The 21,480-nt window shown below is 39.5% G+C and overlaps 3 protein-coding genes across 4 annotated transcripts; all 3 read right to left on the bottom strand.

Moving 5' to 3' along the window:
• Window positions 1–288: 288 nt before the first annotated feature.
• LOC124066463 (amine sulfotransferase-like) lies at window positions 289–4,069 on the bottom strand. 2 transcript variants are annotated; one of them, XM_046402848.1, is made up of 7 exons: window positions 3,665–4,069; window positions 2,787–2,911; window positions 2,017–2,225; window positions 1,738–1,864; window positions 993–1,087; window positions 683–857; window positions 289–553 (listed from the first exon to the last, which is right to left on the bottom strand). In XM_046402848.1, the coding sequence occupies exons 2-7, from the start codon at window positions 2,899–2,901 to the stop codon at window positions 435–437; spliced, it is 840 nt and encodes a 279-aa protein (XP_046258804.1). In that variant the 5' UTR covers window positions 2,902–2,911; window positions 3,665–4,069; the 3' UTR covers window positions 289–434. The 2 variants fall into 2 exon arrangements, with proteins under 2 accessions (XP_046258804.1, XP_046258805.1); XM_046402849.1 differs by lacking the exon at window positions 3,665–4,069 and having other exon boundaries at window positions 2,792–2,874.
• Window positions 4,070–4,187: 118 nt separating this feature from the next.
• On the bottom strand, window positions 4,188–7,352 carry LOC124066267 (amine sulfotransferase-like). The gene is made up of 6 exons (XM_046402536.1): window positions 7,238–7,352; window positions 6,423–6,677; window positions 6,181–6,348; window positions 5,437–5,531; window positions 5,128–5,302; window positions 4,188–4,998 (listed from the first exon to the last, which is right to left on the bottom strand). Exons 1-6 carry the CDS (start codon window positions 7,350–7,352, stop codon window positions 4,880–4,882), a joined length of 927 nt encoding a protein of 308 aa, XP_046258492.1. The 3' UTR covers window positions 4,188–4,879.
• A 3,851-nt stretch (window positions 7,353–11,203) lies between these two features.
• On the bottom strand, window positions 11,204–14,982 carry LOC124066496 (amine sulfotransferase-like). The gene is made up of 7 exons (XM_046402920.1): window positions 14,868–14,982; window positions 13,537–13,661; window positions 12,953–13,161; window positions 12,666–12,792; window positions 12,010–12,104; window positions 11,701–11,875; window positions 11,204–11,572 (listed from the first exon to the last, which is right to left on the bottom strand). The coding sequence occupies exons 2-7, from the start codon at window positions 13,649–13,651 to the stop codon at window positions 11,454–11,456; spliced, it is 840 nt and encodes a 279-aa protein (XP_046258876.1). The 5' UTR covers window positions 13,652–13,661; window positions 14,868–14,982; the 3' UTR covers window positions 11,204–11,453.
• Window positions 14,983–21,480: the final 6,498 nt, after the last annotated feature.

The raw sequence follows: 21,480 nt of genomic DNA, 5'->3' as shown, positions 1-21,480 counted from the left end.
AAATAAGAACAAAAAATGAACGGAAACTGAGATGGAAAATAAAACCCTGTCGAAAAAAATAGTAAAAATGAGACAAAGGGAAAAATGAGGATCTTAACAAAGTTAAAAACTGCATACATAACATGTATAATCCATTGAAATACATCATTTTAAAAGAATTATAAGAACATCTACCTATGAAACAAGGAATTTCGATCTGTCTGTATATCCAGTCAATGTAAATGAAATAACAAGAACTGAAATTACCTACAAGATTTGATTGACTGTATGCCTTGTGAGCAGAGAGACTGTTTCTGTTAAAACAAGCTGATAAAACAAATTTATTGAACACAAATGTTCTTGAACACACCACATAGTCAACCTAAACTGAGAATGAAACTTTCTAACTAACTGTGAGCTCATGTAGAGGGAGGCTTAAGGGCTGAGTTGAGGAGCTACTGTGTCATCTCCCAGGTGCAGGTGAGAGGAAAGTCACTCATCTTCTCCTTGAACACTTTGTCAAAATGTTCATTCTGGGCCACGGTGAACAAATTCTTCCAGTCACCTGCCACACCTGTTCAGACACAGAAAAGGTTAGAGATTTAAAAGTCTCTTCTGGTCTGCTTCTGGTTGCTTTCCTCACCATTGGAAATCTAAGGTTAGAAATGTGTTTACAGGAGGAGACATTCGTGTGGAAACAAACCTTTTCGCATGGTGTTTGTCTTATATTGAATGCCTTCAACTAAGTCCTTGTAGTTTGCTTTGGGGTTGGTCTTCATGTTTTTGAATGTGGACATCTCCACAACATGATCGATGGCCTCATCTGTCAAGTCTTTTCCCAGGAAAGCACAAATCTTCACAACTTCTCCTCTGAGGTCCTGTCAACCACAGATGTTTTGTTAATAGTTTAATATGACGTCATTTGCTGCAGCTGTAACACTGTGTATAAAACAGAATCCCCTGAATCCAAAATCTACAAATATTCTATGACGTGTACAATAAAGTTTTCAGACCTTCAGCATGTTCTCATACTGCACAAAATGGATGTTCAGTTGGTCTCGTGCTGCGTAATATTCCCTCACGTGATCAAACCATGATCCAACGTAAGCTGTTGAAGACAAATAAGTACATCAGTGCTGAAAATAACAGCAAAGGGTGAGTGAGGTGCTGGTGTTGTATGTGGTTACTGTTTGTTTCATGAAAATGAAATCAACCTTACAAAGTGAAGTGAGATTTCACTCATATTTTTAACATGGTACTGGGGAACAAGATGTAAAGTTATGGAACAAGGGAGCAAAGCAGAGTGTTATTAAGACCTTATACAGTGGTTAACTAATTGGTATCTATTCTGTTATTACATGGTATGTATGATCCACTGAGCAATAAGATGGAATATTGGAGAGGAAATTACAAAGACTTACTATTGTAGTGATTATTACTGTAGGGTAAAACCATAAATGACCATAAAACTGAGCAAAAACCTAAACATTTCAGGGAGGATGAAATGATGACATCTGCATTATTTAAGAAATAAATTTGATGTGATTTTCTTTTTTAAAAAAACCTGATTAACAACAGACTTGTGAACAACATCCCGATCTTCTGTAATGTTGGGGTACTCTGTTTGATTAACACTGATTAACAGGCACAGAAAAAAAACACTGTAATATGATAGCCATACAAAAACACAAGTGAGGTACATCTGGAGTGGGTGAATTTGTTCCATTAATGGCACAGGGCCATAGATGCTGAACCTACCGTAACCATTTAGGAACTGCTGAAAGAGATCCTCAAAGCTCTGAGGCGCTTCAATAAACATCCAACTGTGAGCAAAGTGGTAATATGACACCAGGACATCTTTGGGGTTCCTCCAAACATACACAACCTGAAGAAAAAAGAGATATATGTGCTGTATGTGCATATGGCCTTCAGCATGATTAAGAGTGTTGTTTTCACATCTCAGGAGACATGGACTTTTTTATAAATTCAACCAAAGATGGATGATTGAATTAATGATTGAATAGCACAAATGGTTACCTTGATTTGCTTTTCTTTCACGCCAAGGGGCAACATGCCAATGGGAAGATGTGAAAAAAAGATCCGAGGATCTGGTCTTTCTCGGAAAGGGTCTTCTAAAAGTCTCCCCTCCAGCCAAGGAACTCGGATCCTATTGGTGCCATCTTCTACCCAATCAGGTTGTGCAGCCTCCATGATCTGCACCAGAATCTGCTGCATCCACACTGTGCCTGTTGAGTTTCAAATACAAAAGAGACATAGGATGATACCGACACTCCCAAATGCTCCCAGGTAACACTTGCCTGAGCCTGTTTCTGTTATATAGGAGTGGACAACAGCCTAAATCGTTCAAACTGACAGTAAAGTTGAATCAAAAACTCTATAAAACAACTTCAGAATGAACAGTGTAACCCCCACGACAGAAGGATTCATTGCAGGACTGTCATAATTAGACCTAGTGGCACAAACAAAGAACAGCTCTAAAAGGGCAAAGCCTGTACTCACAGAATCTAGGGTAACGTAACCATTGCTTTTCAAAAATACCCATATACGGGTGCACAAGAGGGCTTAACTCTCCCGTCATTGCATACCCAGTCACAGCCTCACATTGTCTCACAACCCTGTTTACACTAGTTTCATCACCAGACGTGCTCTTACCACTTATTGATCCCCATTCCCTCTGATTACTTCAGTGTTGCTCAAGCACTTTTGGCAAATGGCAAGTCAAACTATGCTGCACCGATTTGCTTGATAAATGTTGATCTTAGCTAAATGTATCATAAACAAGTGACCTGACTTGGGGTAAGTGATGAGGAAGATATCACTAGGACGGATCTCAACATGTGGAATAGCATCAAGGTCCTTGGGTCGCCATTTGGGGTTGATCACTGCCTCCACAGAGTCCATAGATGCTAAACTGAAACAAATAAATGAGAGTTCCTTTGTGAAAATGTTGTTACGTTTATCACTTGTACTATTTTGCTGCTGTCAGTCACACAGTTTAAATGGTGTGTTTATACTGTAAGTATGTTTTTAACTACAAGGCACTTCTTCTGTTTTGACGACAAATTACCGAGCAGAGAAGATTTGAAGTTTGGGGGTTGATGTTTCTACGTAACTATTGATATATGTGCCGTGATTTATTTCACAATTCTCTTATAATACCTTCCTATACCGGAGAGGTGCAGGTGAGGTTAACCACATAGATTTTAAAAAACTACAGTGTACATTTCTGTTTTCATTTTGAGAAAAGAGTAATTGTGAAAAAATCGGGAGTGTCCTTCCAAAGCTGAGAAGCATCTGTAGCTTTTATGTCCTTTCACACTGCAACTGTAATGCACAGTAAAGGACACAAAAATTGCAATCACAGAAAACCTTTACTGAGAGTCGCTTTACAATATCAACAATGCATGGACCAGTTAGGGTTGAGTGTGTAAATTTATCTTTTTAATTTTGTATTATGAAATGATACACATGAACAAAAAGGTTTGGAAATGCATTGGAAAAAGGACTGCTTGCATAGAAAATTGTTCAATTTCAAAATAATACTGGAAGTTACAATAATGTTGATGGTATTATTTTAAACTAGTTGCTCTCCTCACCTGGAGCCTGCAACTAAACAGTCTATTAAGAATAAAGTTGTGCATTAAGTTTTAAATATTTTACTTACACTGCCACACCAGGTGAAAACGCCAACAGAACCACCTGAACAAATCCACTGCTGTCTTTCCTCCACTGTTGTAATGCATCAGTAAGACTGACACTATTATATGAGCATGAAGTGGGATGTCCATAGAAGAGGAGAAAACACCTCAGGACAGACGCTCAGCTCAGTTGCTCTGAGCGTGTATGTTGGGACAACATCAAGGAGACTGAGAATGACGATTAGCATGTACAGCCTCACTTCCAAAAGGGTAAACCAATTATGTTTACTGTTAACGGCTTCACAAAGTGTTCACAAGCCCATGTAGTAATATTGATTATACAGTCAAATATTTCACAAATTATTGAACCTCTCCTCATCCTGACCTATGAATGACTGGGCCTTTCGAGGAGCCTTTCATACCAAATCATGATACAATCATCTGTTTACCAGTGTAAGGTTCCAAACAGGTGTGTGTTTCCCCAGTCTTTTGTTGCCCCTGGTCCAACTGGTTTGAATGACGTTGCTGGTATCAGTTTCAGAACAGGCATAAGTTTTGATCAGATTTTATTGAATGGTCACATTCTGTTTTATTTATGTTTTACACAGTGTCCCATCACAAGCATTTTATTTCCTTTTTTTAATTTAAGTCTTCGCACAAGAAAAGCATCGCAATGAAAAAGGACTTGTTGGTGTGTAGACTCTTAAACCTGTCTAAAACTGAACCTCAATTTAAAATATGACCATGAACTTCTACTTCACACAGAAAATATATGGAGTGGACATTAAAATAAGGACGGAAAATTAACGGAAACTAAGATGTAAAAATGAGACAAAGAGAAAAATGGGGATCTTAACAAAGTTAAAAACTGCATACATAACATGTATAATCCATTGAAATACATCATTTTAAAAGAATTATAAGAACATCTACCTATGAAACAAGGAATTTTGATCTGTCTGTATATCCTCTCAATGTCTCGAGAAACAATTTCATTATTGCCTTTGTTTGACTAAAGGAAATTATTCCTGAAATAACAAGAACTGAAATTACCTACAAGATTTGATTGACTGTATGCCTTGTGAGCAGAGAGACTGTTTCTGTTAAAACAAGCTGATAAAACAAATTTATTGAACACAAATGTTCTTGAACACACCACGTAGTCAACCTAAACTGAGAATGAAACTTTCTAACTAACTGTGAGCTCATGTAGAGGGAGGCTTAAGGGCTGAGTTGAGGAGCTACTGTGTCATCTCCCAGGTGCAGGTGAGAGGAAAGTCACTCATCTTCTCCTTGAACACTTTGTCAAAACGTTCATTCTGGGCCACAGTGAACAAATTCTTCCAGTCACCTGCCACACCTGTTCAGACACAGAAAAGGTTAGAGATTTAAAAGTCTCTTCTGGTCTGCTTCTGGTTTCTTTCCTCACCATTGGAAATCTAAGGTTAGAAATGTGTTTACAGGAGGAGACATTCGTGTGGAAACAAACCTTTGCGCATGGTGTTTGTCTTATATTGAATGCCTTCAACTAAGTCCTTGTAGTTTGCTTTGGGGTTGGTCTTCATGTTTTTGAATGTGGACATCTCCACAACATGATCGATGGCTTCATCTGTCAAGTCTTTTCCCAGGAAAGCACAAATCTTCACAACTTCTCCTCTGAGGTCCTGTCAACCACAGATGTTTGTTAATAGTTTAATATGACGTCATTTGCTGCAGCTCTAACACTGTGTATAAAACAGAATCCCCTGAATCCAAATTCTACAAATATTCTATGACGTGTACAATAAAGTTTTCAGACCTTCAGCATGTTCTCATACTGCACAAAATGGATGTTCAGTTGGTCTCGTGCTGCGTAATATTCCCTCATGTGATCAAACCATGATCCCATGTAACCTGTTGAAGACAAATAAGTACATCAGTGCTGAAAATAACAGCAAAAGGTGAGTGAGGTGCTGGTGTTGTATGTGGTTACTGTTTGTTTCATGAAAATGAAATCAACCTTACAAAGTGAAGTGAGATTTCACTCATATTTTTTACATGGTACTGGGGAACAAGATGTAAAGTTATGGAACAAGGGAGCAAAGCAGGGTGTTATTAAGACCTTATACAGTGGTTAACTAATTGGTATCTATTCTGTTATTACATGGTATGTATGATCCACTGAGCAATAAGATGGAACATTGGAGAGGAAATTACAAAGACTTAATATTGTAGTGATTATTACTGTAGGGTAAAACCATAAATGACCATAAAACTGAGCAAAAACCTAAACATTTCAGGGAGGATGAAATGATGACATCTGCATTATTTAAGAAATAAATTTGATGTGATTTTCTTTTTTAAAAAAACCTGATTAACAACAGACTTGTGAACAACATCCCGATCTTCTATAATGTTGGGGTACTCTGTTTGATTAACACTGATTAACAGGCACAGAAAAAAACACTGTAATATGATAGCCATACAAAAACACAAGTGAGGTACATCTGGAGTGGGTGAATTTGTTCCATTAATGGCACAGGGCCATAGATGCTGAACCTACTGTGACCATTTAGGAACTGGTGAAGGAGATCCTCAAAGCTCTGAGGCGCTTCAATAAACATCCAACTGTGAGCAAAGTGGTAATATGACACCAGGACGTCTTTGGGGTTCCTCCAAACATACACAACCTGAAGAAAAAAGAGATATATGTGCTGTATGTGCATATGGCCTTCAGCATGATTAAGAGTGATTTCAATGTTGTTTTCACACCTCAGGAGACATGGACTTTTTTATAAATTCAACCAAAGATGGATGATTGAATCAGTGATTGAATAGCACAAACGGTTACCTTGATTTTTTTTTCTTTCACGCCAAGGGGCAACATGCCAATGGGAAGATGTGACAAAAAGATCCGAGGATCTGGTCTTTCTCGGAAAGGGTCTTCTAAAAGTCTCCCCTCCAGCCAAGGAACTCGGATCCTATTGGTGCCATCTTCTACCCAATCAGGTTGTGCAGCCTCCATGATCTGCACCAGAATCTGCTGCATCCACACTGTGCCTGTTGAGTTTCAAATACAAAAGAGACGTAGGATGATACCGACACTCCCAAATGCTCCCAGGTAACACTTGCCTGAGCCTGTTTCTGTTTAAAGGAGTGGACAACAGCCTAAATCGTTCAAACTGACAGTAAAGTTGAATCAAAAACTCTATAAAACAACTTCAGAATGAACAGTGTAACCCCCACGACAGAAGGATTCATTGCAGGACTGTCATAATTAGACCTAGTGGCACAAACAAAGAACAGCTCTTAAAGGGCAAAGCCTATACTCATAGAATCTAGGGTAACGTAACCAATGGTTTTCAAAAATACCCATATACGGGTGCACAAGAGGGCTTAACTCTCCCGTCATTGCATACCCAGTCACAGCCTCACATTGTCTCACAACCCTGTTTACACTAGTTTCATCACCAGGCGTGCTCTTACCACTTATTGATCCCCATTCCCTCTGATTACTTCAGTGTTGCTCAAGCACTTTTGGCAAATGGCAAGTCAAACTATGCTGCACCGATTTGCTTGATAAATGTTGATCTTAGCTAAATGTATCGTAAACAAGTGACCTGACTTGGGGTAAGTGATGAGGAAGATATCACTAGGACGGATCTCAACATGTGGAATAGCATCAAGGTCCTTGGGTCTCCATTTGGGGTTGATCACTGCCTCCACAGAGTCCATAGATGCTAAACTGAAACAAATAAATGAGAGTTCCTTTGTGAAGATGTTGTTACATTTATCACTTGTACTATTTTGCTGCTGTCAGTCACACAGTTTAAATGGTGTGTTTATACTGTAAGTATGTTTTTAACTACAAGGCACTTCTTCTGTTTTGATGACAAATTACCGAGCAGAGAAGATTTGAAGTTTGGGGGTTGATGTTTCTACGTAACTATTGATATATGTGCCGTGATTTATTTCACAATTCTCTTATAATACCTTCCTATACCGGAGAGGTGCAGGTGAGGTTAACCACATAGATTTTAAAAAATTACTGTGTACATTTCTGTTTTCATTTTGAGAAAAGAGAACAGTAATTGTGAAAAAATCGGGAGTGTCCTTCCAAAGCTGAGAAGCATTTGTAGCTTTTATGTCCTTTCACACTGCAACTGTAATGCACAGTAAAGGACACAAAAATTGCAGTCACAGAAAACCTTTACCGAGAGTCGCTTTACAATATCAACAATGCATGGACCAGTTAGGGTTGAGTGTGTAAATTTATCAGCTAAAAGCATTCAAAGCATCTTTTTAATTTTGTATTATGAAATGATACACATGAACAAAAAGGTTTAGAAATGCATTGGAAAAAGGACTGCTTGCATAGAAAATTGTTCAACTTCAAAATAATACTGGAAGTTACAATAATGTTGATGGTATTATTTTAAACTAGTTGCTCTCCTCACCTGGAGCCTGCAACTAAATAGTCTATTAAGAATAAAGTTGTGCATTAAGTTTTAAATATTTTACTTACACTGCCACACCAGGTGAAAACGCCAACAGAACCACCTGAACAAATCCACTGCTGTCTTTCCTCCACTGTTGTAATGCATCAGTAAGACTGACACTATTATATAAGCATGAAGTGGGATGTCCATAGAAGAGGAGAAAACGCCTCAGGACAGACGCTCAGCTCAGTTGCTCCGAGCGTGTATGTTAGGACAACATCAAGAAGACTGAGAATGATAATTAGCATGTACAGCCTCACTTCCAAACAGGTGTGTGTTTCCCCAGTCTTTTGTTGCCCCTGGTCCAACTGGTTTGAATGACGTTGCTGGCATCAGTTTCAGAACAGGCATACATTTTGATCAGATTTTATTGAATGGTCACATTCTGTTTTATTTATGTTTTACACAGTGTCCCATCACAAGCATTTTATTTCCTTTTTTTAATTTAAGTCTTCGCACAAGAAAAGCATTGCAATGAAAAGGGACTTGTTGGTGTGTAGACTCTTAAACCTGTCTAAAACTGAACCTCAATTTATAATATGACCATGAACTTTTTAAATTATTCCTGAAATTACAAGAACTGAAATTACCTGCAAGATCTGATTGACTGTATGCCTTCAGATCAGAGAGACTGTTTCTGAAACAAGCTGATAAAAATAATTCACTGAACACAGTGTTCTTGAACACACCACGTAGTCAACCTAAACTGAGACTGAAAGGAACTGAAGGAATCCACTGCTGTCTTTCCTCCACTGTTGTAATGCATCAGTAAGACTGACACTGTTAAATGAGTATGTGGTTGGATGTCCATAAATTCTAAAATAGCACCTCAGGACAGACGCTCAGCTCAGTTGCTCTAAGCGTGTATGTTAGAACAACGTCAGCAAGACAGAATATGATGATTAGCATGTACAGCCCCATTTCCAAAATGGTTAAATGATTGTGCTTACTGACAACGGTTTTACAAAGTATTCCCAAGTCAATGAAATAATGCTGATTATATGATCAAGTGGTTCACAAAGTAGTGAACCTCTCCTCGTCCTGACTTATGAACGACTGGGCCTGTCGAGGCTGCCTCTTGCATTACAATCACCAGTAACCAGTGAACCTGTTTACCTGTGGAAGGTTCCAAACAGGTGTTTATTTCCTAAGTCTCTTGTTGCCGCTGACCCAACTGGTTTGAAGTTACTGGCACTGTTCCAGAGTAGGCATAAATTTTAATCAAATTTTATCAAATAATCACATTGTATTTTATTTATGGTTTGCATAGCATGACATTGCATGCATTTTAATGTTTTAAATCTGTGCACGGGAAAAGTATTCATGATCATCATTAAGTCAAAGTAATCTACATATTGAAAATTACTCACTGAACTGTATTTTTGATTTTTTGTCACACACTCTAATATTTTGTTGGACCGCCTTTAGCTTTGATTACGGCACGCATTGGCTGTGGCATTGTTTCGATAAGCTTCTGCAATGTCACAAGATTTCTGTATCCTGGCATTGTCATCTTGGAATATGTCCGTGCCATCAGGGAAGAAAAAATCCATTGATGGAATAACCTGGTCATTTAGTATATTCAGATAGTCAGCTGACCTCATTCTTTTAGCACACACTGTTGCTGAACCTACACCTGACCAACTACAGCAACCCCAGATCATAGCACCGCCCCCACAGGCTTGTACAGTAGGCACTAGGCATGATGGGTGCATCACTTCATCTGCCTCTCTTCTTACCCTGATGCACCCATCACTCTGGAACAGGGCAAATCTGGACTCATCAGACCACATGACCTTCTTCCATTGCTCCAGAGTCCAATCTTTATGCTCCCTAGCAAACTGAAGCCTTTTTTTCTGGTCAGCCTCACCGATTAGTGGTTTTCTTAAGGCTACGCAGCTGTTCAGTCCCAATCCTTTGAGTTCCCTTCACATTGTGCGTGTGGAAATGCTCTTACTTTCACTATTAAACATAGCCCTGTGTTCTACTGCTGTTTTTCTTCGATTTGATTTCACCAAATGTTTAAGTGATCGCTGATCACGATCATTCAAGTTTTTTTTCCTGTCACATTTCTTTCTCGAAGACGATGCGTCCCTACTATCCTTCCAGTTTTTAATAATGCGTTGGACAGTTCTTAACCTAATTGTAGTAGTTTCTGCAATCTCCTTAGATGTTTTCTCTGTTTGATGCATGCCAATGATTTGACCCTTCTCAAACAGACTAACATCTTTTCCACGACCACAGGATGTGTCTTTCGACATGGTTGTTTAAGAAATGAGAAGCAACTCATTGCACCAGTTGGGGTTAAATAACTTGTTGCCAGCTGAAAGATAATCGCCCATGCAGTAATTATCCAATAGGAGGCTCGTACCTATTTGCTTAGTTAAATCCAGGTGGTGACTTTTTTTTTTTTCATTAATGCATTTTAGGGTTTTCACACAGGGCAAACATTGCCATGAAGAAAGACTTTGTTGTGTAGTTTCTTGAATCTGACTAAAATTGAACTTTACGTGAACATTCAAACAAGGACAGAAAATTAATGGAAACTATCATGGACAATAAAACATTCTCAATGAAATAGTGAAAATAAGATGAAGGGGAAAAAAAGGATGAAAACAAAGTTTAAAAAACATGCATATAGAGTCGCATGAGATACATAAGTTCAGAAGAACTAAAATAACATCTAATTGTAAAGAAAGGAAATTGTCCTCTATCCCTTCCAGATATTTTGAGAAATTACTTCATTTTTATCTTTGTTTGACTCAAAAAAATAATTGCTTTTTAAAAACCAGGCACGATAGCAGGGGAGAAGTCAAATTACCTGCCAGACTTGATTGTCTTTATGCCTTGAGAGCAGAGAGACTCTTTGTGTTGAAATAAGCTAATGAACTGAGTTTAGTGAACACAGTGCGTCGCTGTCTCGAGCTCACCCAGCAGTCGATCTTTCTCTCTCTCACTGTGGTCAGCTTAAATGAATAATAATTCACCCAGATCATCCAAACAAGATGTTATTTACTTAAACAGAATTTAAAAGTCAGCGTTCCAAATGAATTAAAGCATTGGTCTTCACAATACACAGCAAAAATATATATATATATGCTTCACTTTTATTTTGATGTGAGCAATACAACCACATGTGCTGCTTATAATAATCGAAAATCTGAATAATCAGATATCTCAACAATAAAAATGTTTCAGAAAACAAGTCAAAATCAATGATCTGATCAGTGGGAGAAGCAAGTGTAGAAAGGATCCCTGAGTGGTCACTGTTGTTGTGCCTGAGCTCATGTTGAGGGATCCTCTGATCACTTAAGAGCTGAGCTGAATTTAAGAGGAGCTACTGTGTCATCTCCCAGGTGCAGGTCAGATGAAAGTCACTCATCTTCTCCTTGAACACTTTGTCAAAATGTTCATTTTGGGCCACGGTGAACAAATTCTTCCAGTCACCTGCCACACCTGTTCAGACACAGAAAAGGTTAGAGATTTAGCAGTCTGTTCCCATCTGCTTCTGGTTGCTTTCCTACCATTAGAAATCTAAGGTTAGAAATGTGTTTACAGGAGGAGACATTCGTGTGGAAACAAACCTTTTCGCATGGTGTCTGTCTTATATTGAATGCCTTCAACTAAGTCCTTGTAGTTTGCTTTGGGGTTGGTCTTCATGTTTTTGAATGTGGACATCTCCACAACATGATCGATGGCTTCATCTGTCAAGTCTTTTCCCAGGAAAGCACAAATCTTCACAACTTCTCCTCTGAGGTCCTGTCAACCACAGATGTTTGTTAATAGTTTAATATGACGTCATTTGCTGCAGCTCTAACACTATGTATAAAACAGAATCCCCTGAATCCAAAATCTACAAATATTCTATGACATGTACAATAAAGTTTTCAGACCTTCAGCATGTTCTCATACTGCACAAAATGGATGTTCAGTTGGTCTCGTGTTGCATAATATTCCCTCACGTGATCAAACCATGATCCCATGTAACCTGTTGAAGGCAAATATGTACATCAGTGCTGAAAATAACAGCAAAAAGTGAGTGAGATGCTGGTGTGGTATGTGGTTACTGTTTGTTTCATGAAAATGAAATCAGCCTTAGAGATTTCACCCATATGTTTTACATGCTGGGGAACCAGATGTTATGGAACAAGGGAGGAAACCAGGATGTTATAAAGACATTATACAGTGGTTAACTAACTGGTACCTATTCTATTATTACATGGTGTGTATGACCCACTGAACAATAAGATGGAATATTGGAGAGGAAATTACAAAGACTTACTATTGTAGTGTAGGGTAAAACCATAAATGACCATAAAACTGAGCAAAAACCTAAACATTTCAGGGAGGATGACTTCTGCATTAAATACTGTAACATGATACCCACAAAAAAACACAAGTGAGTGACATCTGGGATGGGTGAATTTGTTCCTTTGATGGCTGGAGGAGCCACAGGGCCATAGATGTCCAATAAGTTTACTGGTGAGGTGCACAACAGTTGAGACAGTGTGCTTTACAAACATAACTGACCCCTTCATGCTGAACCTACTGTAACCATCCAGGAACTGCAGAAAGAAATCCTCAAAGCTCCGAGGTGTTTCCATCAAGACCCAACTTTGAGCAAAGTGGTAATATGACACCAGGACGTCTTTGGGGTTCCTCCAAACATACACAATCTTAAGGGAAAAGAGATATATATGCTGTATGTGCAGATTATCTTCAGCATGATTAGGAGTGATTTTAATGTTGTTTTCACACCTCAGGAGACATGGACTTTTTTATAAATTCAACCAAAGATGGATGATTGATCGGTGCTTGAATATCGCAAATGATTACCTTGATTTGCTTTTCTTTCACTCCAAGGGGCAACATGCCAACCCGCAGATGGGAGCGAAAGAGCCGAGGATTTGGTCTTTCTCGAAAAGGGTCTTCTATAAGTCTCCCCTCCAGCCAAGGAACTCGGATCCTATTGGTTTCATCTTCTGCCCAATCAGGTTGTGCAGCCTCCATGATTTGCACCAGAATCTGCTGCATCCACACTGTGCCTGTTGAGTTTCAAATATAAAAGAGGAGCCCACAGACAATCCCAAAGTACCACAGCAATTCTCTAAAACAGTCTCAGGCAGAACAGTGTAACCCTCACAGCAGAAGGATTCATTGCAAGACTGTTGTAATTAGACCTAGTAGAATATACAAAGGATTTGGAACATCAGTAGTGATTTATAAACCAGTAGTCCATCCCTGTTGTTTGTTCAGGCACTTGCTCATTACACAAAAGAACAATGAGCTGTTTTTGAAGTACTTTTGATCGTGGAAAATCAGCCTAATGATGTGCCACCACAGGGCACCCACAGCCAACACACACACCCTCTGCTCACTGTGTTATAAATGTTAGTCAAAATGTATTGCAAACAACTGACCTGACTTCGGGTAAGTGATGAGGAAGATATCAGTAGGATGGATCTCAACATGTTGAACAGCATCAAGGTCCTTGGGTCTCCATTTGGGGTTGATCATCGAGTCCGCAGAGTCCATGGATGCTAAACTGAAACAAATAAATTAATTTGAGTTAATTTGTGAAAGTGTTGTTACATTTATCACTTGTACTATTTTGCTGTTGTCAATCAGACTATTTAAAGGGTTTATGTGGATGTTACAAAACCTGCTAAAGATGTGAAGTTAGATGGGCTCACAATGTGTGTGTACTGCAGGTATTTTTCTAAAAATACCAGGTGCCTATTCTCTTATTAAAAGGCACATTCCCGAGCAAAGAAGATTAGAAGTTCAAAGGAAAATGTGGTGATATATTCTATCTTCTAGTATGGAAAGGGTATTCCCTAACAGCAATGGCCCCTATCACAGGATAATGTGCCCTGCCACACTAGCAACAAGTTTGAGGTGTTGATTTGGTCTCCTAATTCTCCAGATCTCAGTCCAATTGAACATCTGTGGCTTGTGCTGGAAAAGCAAGTCGGATCCATAGAGGGTCCACGTTGTAGCTTACAGGACTTAACGATCTGTTGCTGATGGCTTGGTGTCAGATACCACAGCATCCTTTCAGAGCTAAAGTGGAGTCCATGCCTTGATGGGTCAGGGCTGTTTAGGCAGCAAAAAGGGAACCTATTTAATCTGAAGTGGGTGGTCATAACGTTATGGCTGATCAGTGTATGTGCTAATTTATTTCAAAACTTTCTTATCGTGTCTTGTCTTCCTATACTGGAGAGATACAGAAGAGGCTAACTACATAGATTGTTATTTTGGGAAAAAAAACACAGAAATTGTAAAGAAATAAGCAGGAGTGTCCTTCATCAGGTGAAAGGTACCACTAGATTTTATGTCCTTTCACACTGCAACTGTCATGCACAGTAAAGGAACAGTATAAACATTACAGTCACAGAAAACCTTTACCGAGAGTCACTGCATGATTTCTACAGTGCAGGGACCAGTTCCAGTTGAAAATCACTATGTTAAATGACATGCAGTAAGTGTGTACATTTAACAGCCAAAAGCATTCAAAGCATCTTTTTAATTTTGTGTTATGAAATGATACACATGAACAAAAAAAGGTTTGGAGATGCATTGCAAAACAAAGACTGCTTGCATAGAAAATTGTTTATTTCAAAAGAAGACGGGAAGTTACAATAATGTTAACAGTTTCATTTTAAACTAGTTGCTCTCCTCACCTGGTGCCTTAAACTAAACAGTGTATTAAGAATAAAGTTCTGTATTAAGGTTTAAACATTTTACTTACCACACCAGCTGAACACGTCAAAAGAAGACCTTGAAGAAATCCACTGCTGTCTTTCCTCCGCTGCTGTAATGCAGTAGTAAGACTGCTATTACAGTATGAGTATCTAATGGGGTGTTCACAAATTATAAAATGGCACCTCAGGACAGATATACAGTTGAATTGCTCTGGGTGTGTATGTTAGGACAACATATAGAAGACTTAATATGATTAGCATGTACATCCCCGTTTCCAAAAAGACTGCACCGACTGTGTTTACTGACAGCGGTTTTTCAAAGTGTTCCCAAGCTCTCCTCATCCTGGTTTGTGAATGAATCAGCCTTTCAGGGAGCTTTTCAAGTCTTTTGAGCAGCCTTTCATACTAAATCATTATACGATCACCTGTTACCAATGAACCTCTTTACCTGTGGAAAATTCAAAACAGGTGTTTATTTCCCAATCTATTGTTACTCCCGTCCCAGCTGGTATCAGTTTCATAGCAGGCATAAACTTTAATACAATTTAATTTAATAATCACATTCTGCTTTATTTATATTTTACACTGCTTTAATTATGTTTTTAATTTTTATTTTAAGTCTTTGCACAGGGAAAGTTTGTGAAGAAAAATGTAATAATAACCATGAACGTTATTTTCCTATTTGTTCACACGCATAATCAAACTCGGCCTGCATGTTTTAATTCTCAGCTACACACCTGTAAGTTTTTATGATTTCATCTTGCTCAGTTGTGACGATGATCACATTGATATAATCTGTCCACAGACAGACAGACAGACAGACACTTAAACACATAAATCTGCCAGACTATTAGGGTTGAGAGAATTTTGACTGAAACGAGCATCCATTACAGATAATGTACATTTGCCAAGTGCAAGTATAATCCGAGTAAAATGTGTCAATACCCATGACCATGAAGAAGGATAATCCTCATTGGGTGACTATAAAAACTTCTAAATTGTTCTCTTATACTCTAGTGGTCAGCAACATTGTTCCTCAGTTCTGAGGCTGTTTGGTAAATGGTTCTGGAGTGAATAATAAATATTGCAACATCTGATCAACTTTTATTAATTTCAGTTGATCAATTAATGTGGTCTTTGATTGGTAGCAGTTGCAGAGTTGGGAAGTCGTTCTTCCAGCTTTTGTGTGTTCTTGAGCTTTTAACCTATAATGTTGGGGACAATATATTCTGCATAGAGGATGTATAGTTTTTTAGTATTTGCGTTTTTAGAAAATGCAAATACAAAAGTATCTCTCTTTGAAATAAAATGTGATTTTCAGGACTAGATTAATAATACATATGTTGCATAAAAACAATTTCATTGAAGTTTATTCACTGTTAGTGCATGTACTTTATATTTTCAAATCATATGTTGGGCACTAGTCTGGGTACATGTGCTTTCCTTCATTCATGTTTAATATTTATGAATGTAACCAAGATAGGACAATCCTTCATTAGCCCCACAGTGGGTAAATTTCGAGTAAAAGTGTTTAGCTTGGCTAAAATCATTGTAAGCAACTGACCTGACTTGTGGGAAGTGACAAGGAAGATGTCAGTAGGATGAATCACAAAATACTGGAGAGCATCAATGTCCTTGGGTCGCAATTTGTTATTGACCAGAAAGTTCCTCCTTTTGTGTCTAAACAGGTAACGGCTCGCTAAGTCCAGAGAGCCTATGGATGCTAAAATTAAACAAATAAATGAGAGTGAATTCATGAAAGTGTTATTAGTTTTAGCACTTTGCTTTATCTGCATTACCATAAAATGTGCTACATATACATATAGGTACAAGAGAACAAGATGTGAAGTTGAGGAAAAAAAGAGACAACATGGGAACTTGAAATGAACCTGTTCTAGTTAAAAATCAAGGTGTTATATGATGTGCAGTGTTTATTTACACTGATGTATTTTAAATGCATCTGAATACATTCAAAGCTTCTGATTCTGGATTGCAAAATGAAATGTGTGAACAATGACATTTTGTCAATTTCTGTTTTATAAACATAAAATTGTTTCATTTCGAGCAGAAAAAGTTTCCCAGTTACACTGCTGCCTTTTTTCCGATGTTAGCTGCTTAGGGCAAACTCTCGCTTAAGTTCTTGTTTTAGTCATTTAACAACAATAACAATCAGAATGCAGTTAAACAATTACCTTCCAGAATTACAGGCCATATGTTTTAAATTAAGGGTTTTTGTTTGGTCATATGAAAGACTTCAAAGCTTGGTTCATGAATAAATACCTGCAAAACTAGCGAAACTCCCCTCAGCCCCAAACTGTACTTTGCAACTCTTGACAGCTCTTAGCTTACTGACATGCTAAATTGAGATGGTGTACATGATACATTTCTGACGTGTTTAAAAGGAACGTGTTAACATTGTTACTATGAGCATTAGCATTTAGCTCAAGCACTACAGTGCCTAACCACAGTCTCAGAGACCCATTAGCATGGCTTTAGGTTCTTAATCCTTGACCAGAGTGCCTGCAAAGATTATCTGGTGTGCATGTTGCTGATTACAATAAATAGCACAACCCCAATGTTCTGCACACGGCTGTGTCACCGGGCAACTCTCTTAGAGCTGGGTTGATTTCCTTCAGAGTGAAAAAACAAGAGGAACTGCATAAAACTGGGCAAATTTCCTCTGGCAGGTCAAAGTAAAATATGTTGTTTTTCTATATTTCTAAGAGTGGTCAGAGGTGGGAGTGGGAAGTTGAAAGAAAGTGTGTGTGTGTGTGTGTGTGTGTGTGTGTGTGTGTGTGTGTGTGTGTGTGTGTGTTGGGGTGTGGGGATCTGAGAAGCAGTGACCAGGATGGGAAGAAGCTTCAAAGCCCAGGGAAGAGGTCCCTGGCCCCCCACTGCAGCCTTGTTCACACGAGAATCAATCTGGTGCCAGTGTTTGATGTGAACCGAAAATAAAAGAAGCAAAACAATGAATGACAGCGGGGAGATGTGGAAAGATGGTGCACAAACAGACAGGGAGATTAATGGGACCAAGAGTTGAAAAAAATGTAGAGGTATGAAGAGTTGCCAGAGGGCCACATTCACCAAAGATGGACAAGGACACGGTATCATTGCGTAAGACAAGTATGCAGACATGGAAAAAGGAGGTATAAAGATGCAAGAACCACACTGAGGAAGGGACTAAAAGGCACACAAGCAACTGATTGACAGAAACACGAAAGTAGGAGGACAAAGTGAGACGGACAGCCTTGCAGAAAGACACAGTCTCTCAGTCAGACAGACACAATCCATCAGTCAGTCAGACACTGAGGGCAAAAGAAGGTTCAAAGTCAGCATGGTGGACACCAGTGCAGAGTCTCCTTGCATGGTCTCCCTGTGACGCCAGGAACTCACATTAGCATCACAATGCAAACTGCATTATCATCATCGCCATCACAATTATCATGAAAAATGAAAATCATATTGAGTTCGGGGCAAAGCCTTCAGCCGGACAGCTTTCGATAAAGGATCCACCCCTCTGGAATATGGAGGTTATCGTTCCGCATCTCTGGTTATTAAGGGATGTAAATTTACAGAAAATGCTTTTATACTAACAATTAAGAATAAAAGAGCACCAATATAAATCAGAAACCCCCTTTTTTTTTTAAAACCCATGTCCCGCGTGATCAGATCTGAGAACTCCCCCTCCATCACTCAGTCGTCATGCTCCTCATGGAACAGTGTAGGAATGTTGTTTTATTTGTACTAAGTTGAACAGAAAAGTCAGAGCTCTGTTATCACGGGCCGCAAAGGGACAATGAGAGGCGGAGAGAGCAGCTTTTGGGTCTTTTCTTGTTTTTATTTCAGTCCAAACACACTCTGACATTGTTGTTCTTTCTGCTAATTAAGCTGTTAGAGAGAGGGGCTGGTCTGACAGGGCCCTGCTTGGCGGGGAGGCAAAGAGTCAATGGGCCGAGGCTGAACAGGAGACATTTATGGGCTGCCTTAAGCCATTGTTTCCCCCCACCGAGGATCTTTTCAGGCCGGCGGCCTCTGTCTCGGTGACCTGTACAATGAGAAGAATGCCACTCCGTGAACACAGAGCCGACCACAAAGAACTGCCCCGCAGAATGACGATTTCACGGTCCTGAGCCAAATCCGGATTCGATAGATAGTTCTCACTTCTTCTGATCATCAGACACTCTGTGTTTGTGTGTTTATCCTGCAAAGGTGGATAATATAGGTTTGACACAGGTGATTTAATAATATGTCTGGTGCAAACGTTAATTCAAAGCCCAGTTTGTAAACTGGCTTCATTAGATTGAGTTAATTTGTCAGACGGATTTCCAGTTTAAAAACATAATGGGTTAACAACAGGTTGCTAGTGCAAGAATTGAGAGAAGTTTCTTTTTCCAGCAAAGTACTTCAAAGTGTAAATTTCCAATTAATACTCTCAAAAATCAGACTTGGGCTTTAATCAGCTGTTACAGAATGGTCTCTCTGAGTTTGTCCAGCAGCAGTTGTTTGGACCACCTGTTCCTGTTACAGAAGCTGTCGCCCAGCCTTGCAGATTAAACAGGTGGGATTAAGGCAAAGCTCTGGGCAGTTTGCAGAACATCTCCTAACACGAGCTACAAACACCCCTTCTGTGAGTGTGTGTGTGTTTAGTGTGTGTGTGTGTGCATGCTCTGGTCCATTTGATGGTCATCCAAGCATCTCTGTATGTTTACTTGGACTGCGAGGATATATTTTCCTCTCTTGCGGAGTCACGCAGCCCCGTCGCTGGACGGAGGATGAATTTCTGATCTGCTTAGTTGTAGGAGAAAACTTTCTTCTTTTCAAATTGCGGTTTTCCAACGACTTAAAACAAGCCATTTCTGTGTCCGCGCCACCTGCTTATGTCTTATCATTGTGCCAGTTTCTGCTCCTTTAGCAACTGCCATGTGTTGTCACAATGTAACTCCATTTACTGCAAAGTGTTGAATGGCACTTTCAGACGAGCCAGCACCTCGCACAACAAAGCAGCTCAATTATAGAGCCATTTATGTGTTTGTCAGCAGCTTCAAATGGGCACTGGTTTCTCGGGGTAGCCATATTGGCGAGGTCAGGCACAGCATCTGAAAAGGCAGCTTTATTACAGAACAACCCATCCCTCTCTTAGATGAACACCCAAGAAGAAAAAGCTAACCAAAAAAAGAAGAAATAAAAAATGACAACTTTGTTCTTTATAACAGTTTGGCTGAGCCTGCCTGTCTGGCTGCTCTGCGGAGCGCAGCAGCATGTGTTTCAGGGATTGTCCTGGAAGCGGGAGTGCAGAAACAGCAGGGAGCAGAAGACAAACAGGCAATTCGTGACTCATTAAACACGGCGACGGTGGCCAGAACAGTGGAGGGGTGTGAGGACCCACGTTCCAACCGGGCGATAAACCCCCCCCGTACCAGCTGGAGCAGGCATCTGTCAGCCGCACGCCGCACCACGCCACGCCACCGATTATCAGCAACAAGCCATATCTGAGTTGCCGGCCACAGCCATTTTCAAACACCCCACACTTACATAACAGCCCTGATTGGCTCACATGGGACTCGCTGGTCCACTGACAGGCTTCATGTTGGAAAGCCGTTGCAGGCCGAGTCGTGGAGAGAGGCAAATCAAGTCTGTCTCTCGCATTACCAGAGGTCAGGTCATGTCATTTTGTCATTTTAATAGGAGCAGCAGGTTGGCAGTTTGGTTTGGAAGGCCCTCTGATAACAGTAGCCCATAACATCGAAGCAAAGAAAAGACACCAAACCCAGAATAACTACCTGCCCCCAGGGCCAGAGGTCCAGGTAATTTCAACTTCAAACTCACAGCACATACAGCAGACCTCTGTGCTTGTATCTGTCTTGTATTTTGTATCCGAATGTACAATGTAAACAAAATTAGGATGTTTCTATCTTTAAAGCAACTGCAATCAGTACTTTACGAATAACGATGGATCAACTCTGTCTGACCTTAAAAGGGTCAGGTGCAGAGAATTGTCACCCAACTCTGTAGTGTTTTTGCAACAATTTACTGTTGCTGTTCATTCCCACTGTTCCCATAGTCTCACTTTGAGCATCAGCAGCTGTCAGCTGTTTCCAGTAGGAAAACCTCTAATACAGGCGCTGTTACCTTCCCAGCACCAAACAGCAGACAACGTTAGCATCTAGCTGATGAACATAAGCCAGATCCTTAGCTAATGTTGCTCATTGTAAGTATTTGTTTACAATGTTTCTGTATTAACCCAAAAGATGATAGCAAGTCAGTGTTGTGTTCGCAGTATTATTTCCACTTCCCCAAAGTAACCACACAGTCATTTAGTGCAGTTTCGGTCATTTCTAATTCTAATTTCTAACTTGCATATTCACACAGCAATGAGGTTTAAACATTTCTTCAAACTTGTGTGATTGGTGGAAGATGTGAGACTCCAGTTTCTTTAACGATTCTTTATTTCTCCATCTGTCTCAATGAGAAGGAAGACATGTCAGAAGAGAATATTCTCCCAGCAAAAATGAGGTTCTAAACCACAAAGACAACATAACTCAATATTAACTTATGGCAATGCGGATGCAAGGTAATCAAAATCCTTCATCGTCTGGAAAAGCTCAACATCAGCACAACTTTGCAACGAGGTAAAAGTTTTGCTCTCAATAGAATTTAATG

Source organism: Scatophagus argus, chromosome 10 (genome assembly GCF_020382885.2).
Source record: "Scatophagus argus isolate fScaArg1 chromosome 10, fScaArg1.pri, whole genome shotgun sequence".
NCBI lineage: Eukaryota > Metazoa > Chordata > Actinopteri > Scatophagidae > Scatophagus > Scatophagus argus.
This window is presented reverse-complemented; position numbering and strand designations above follow the sequence as displayed.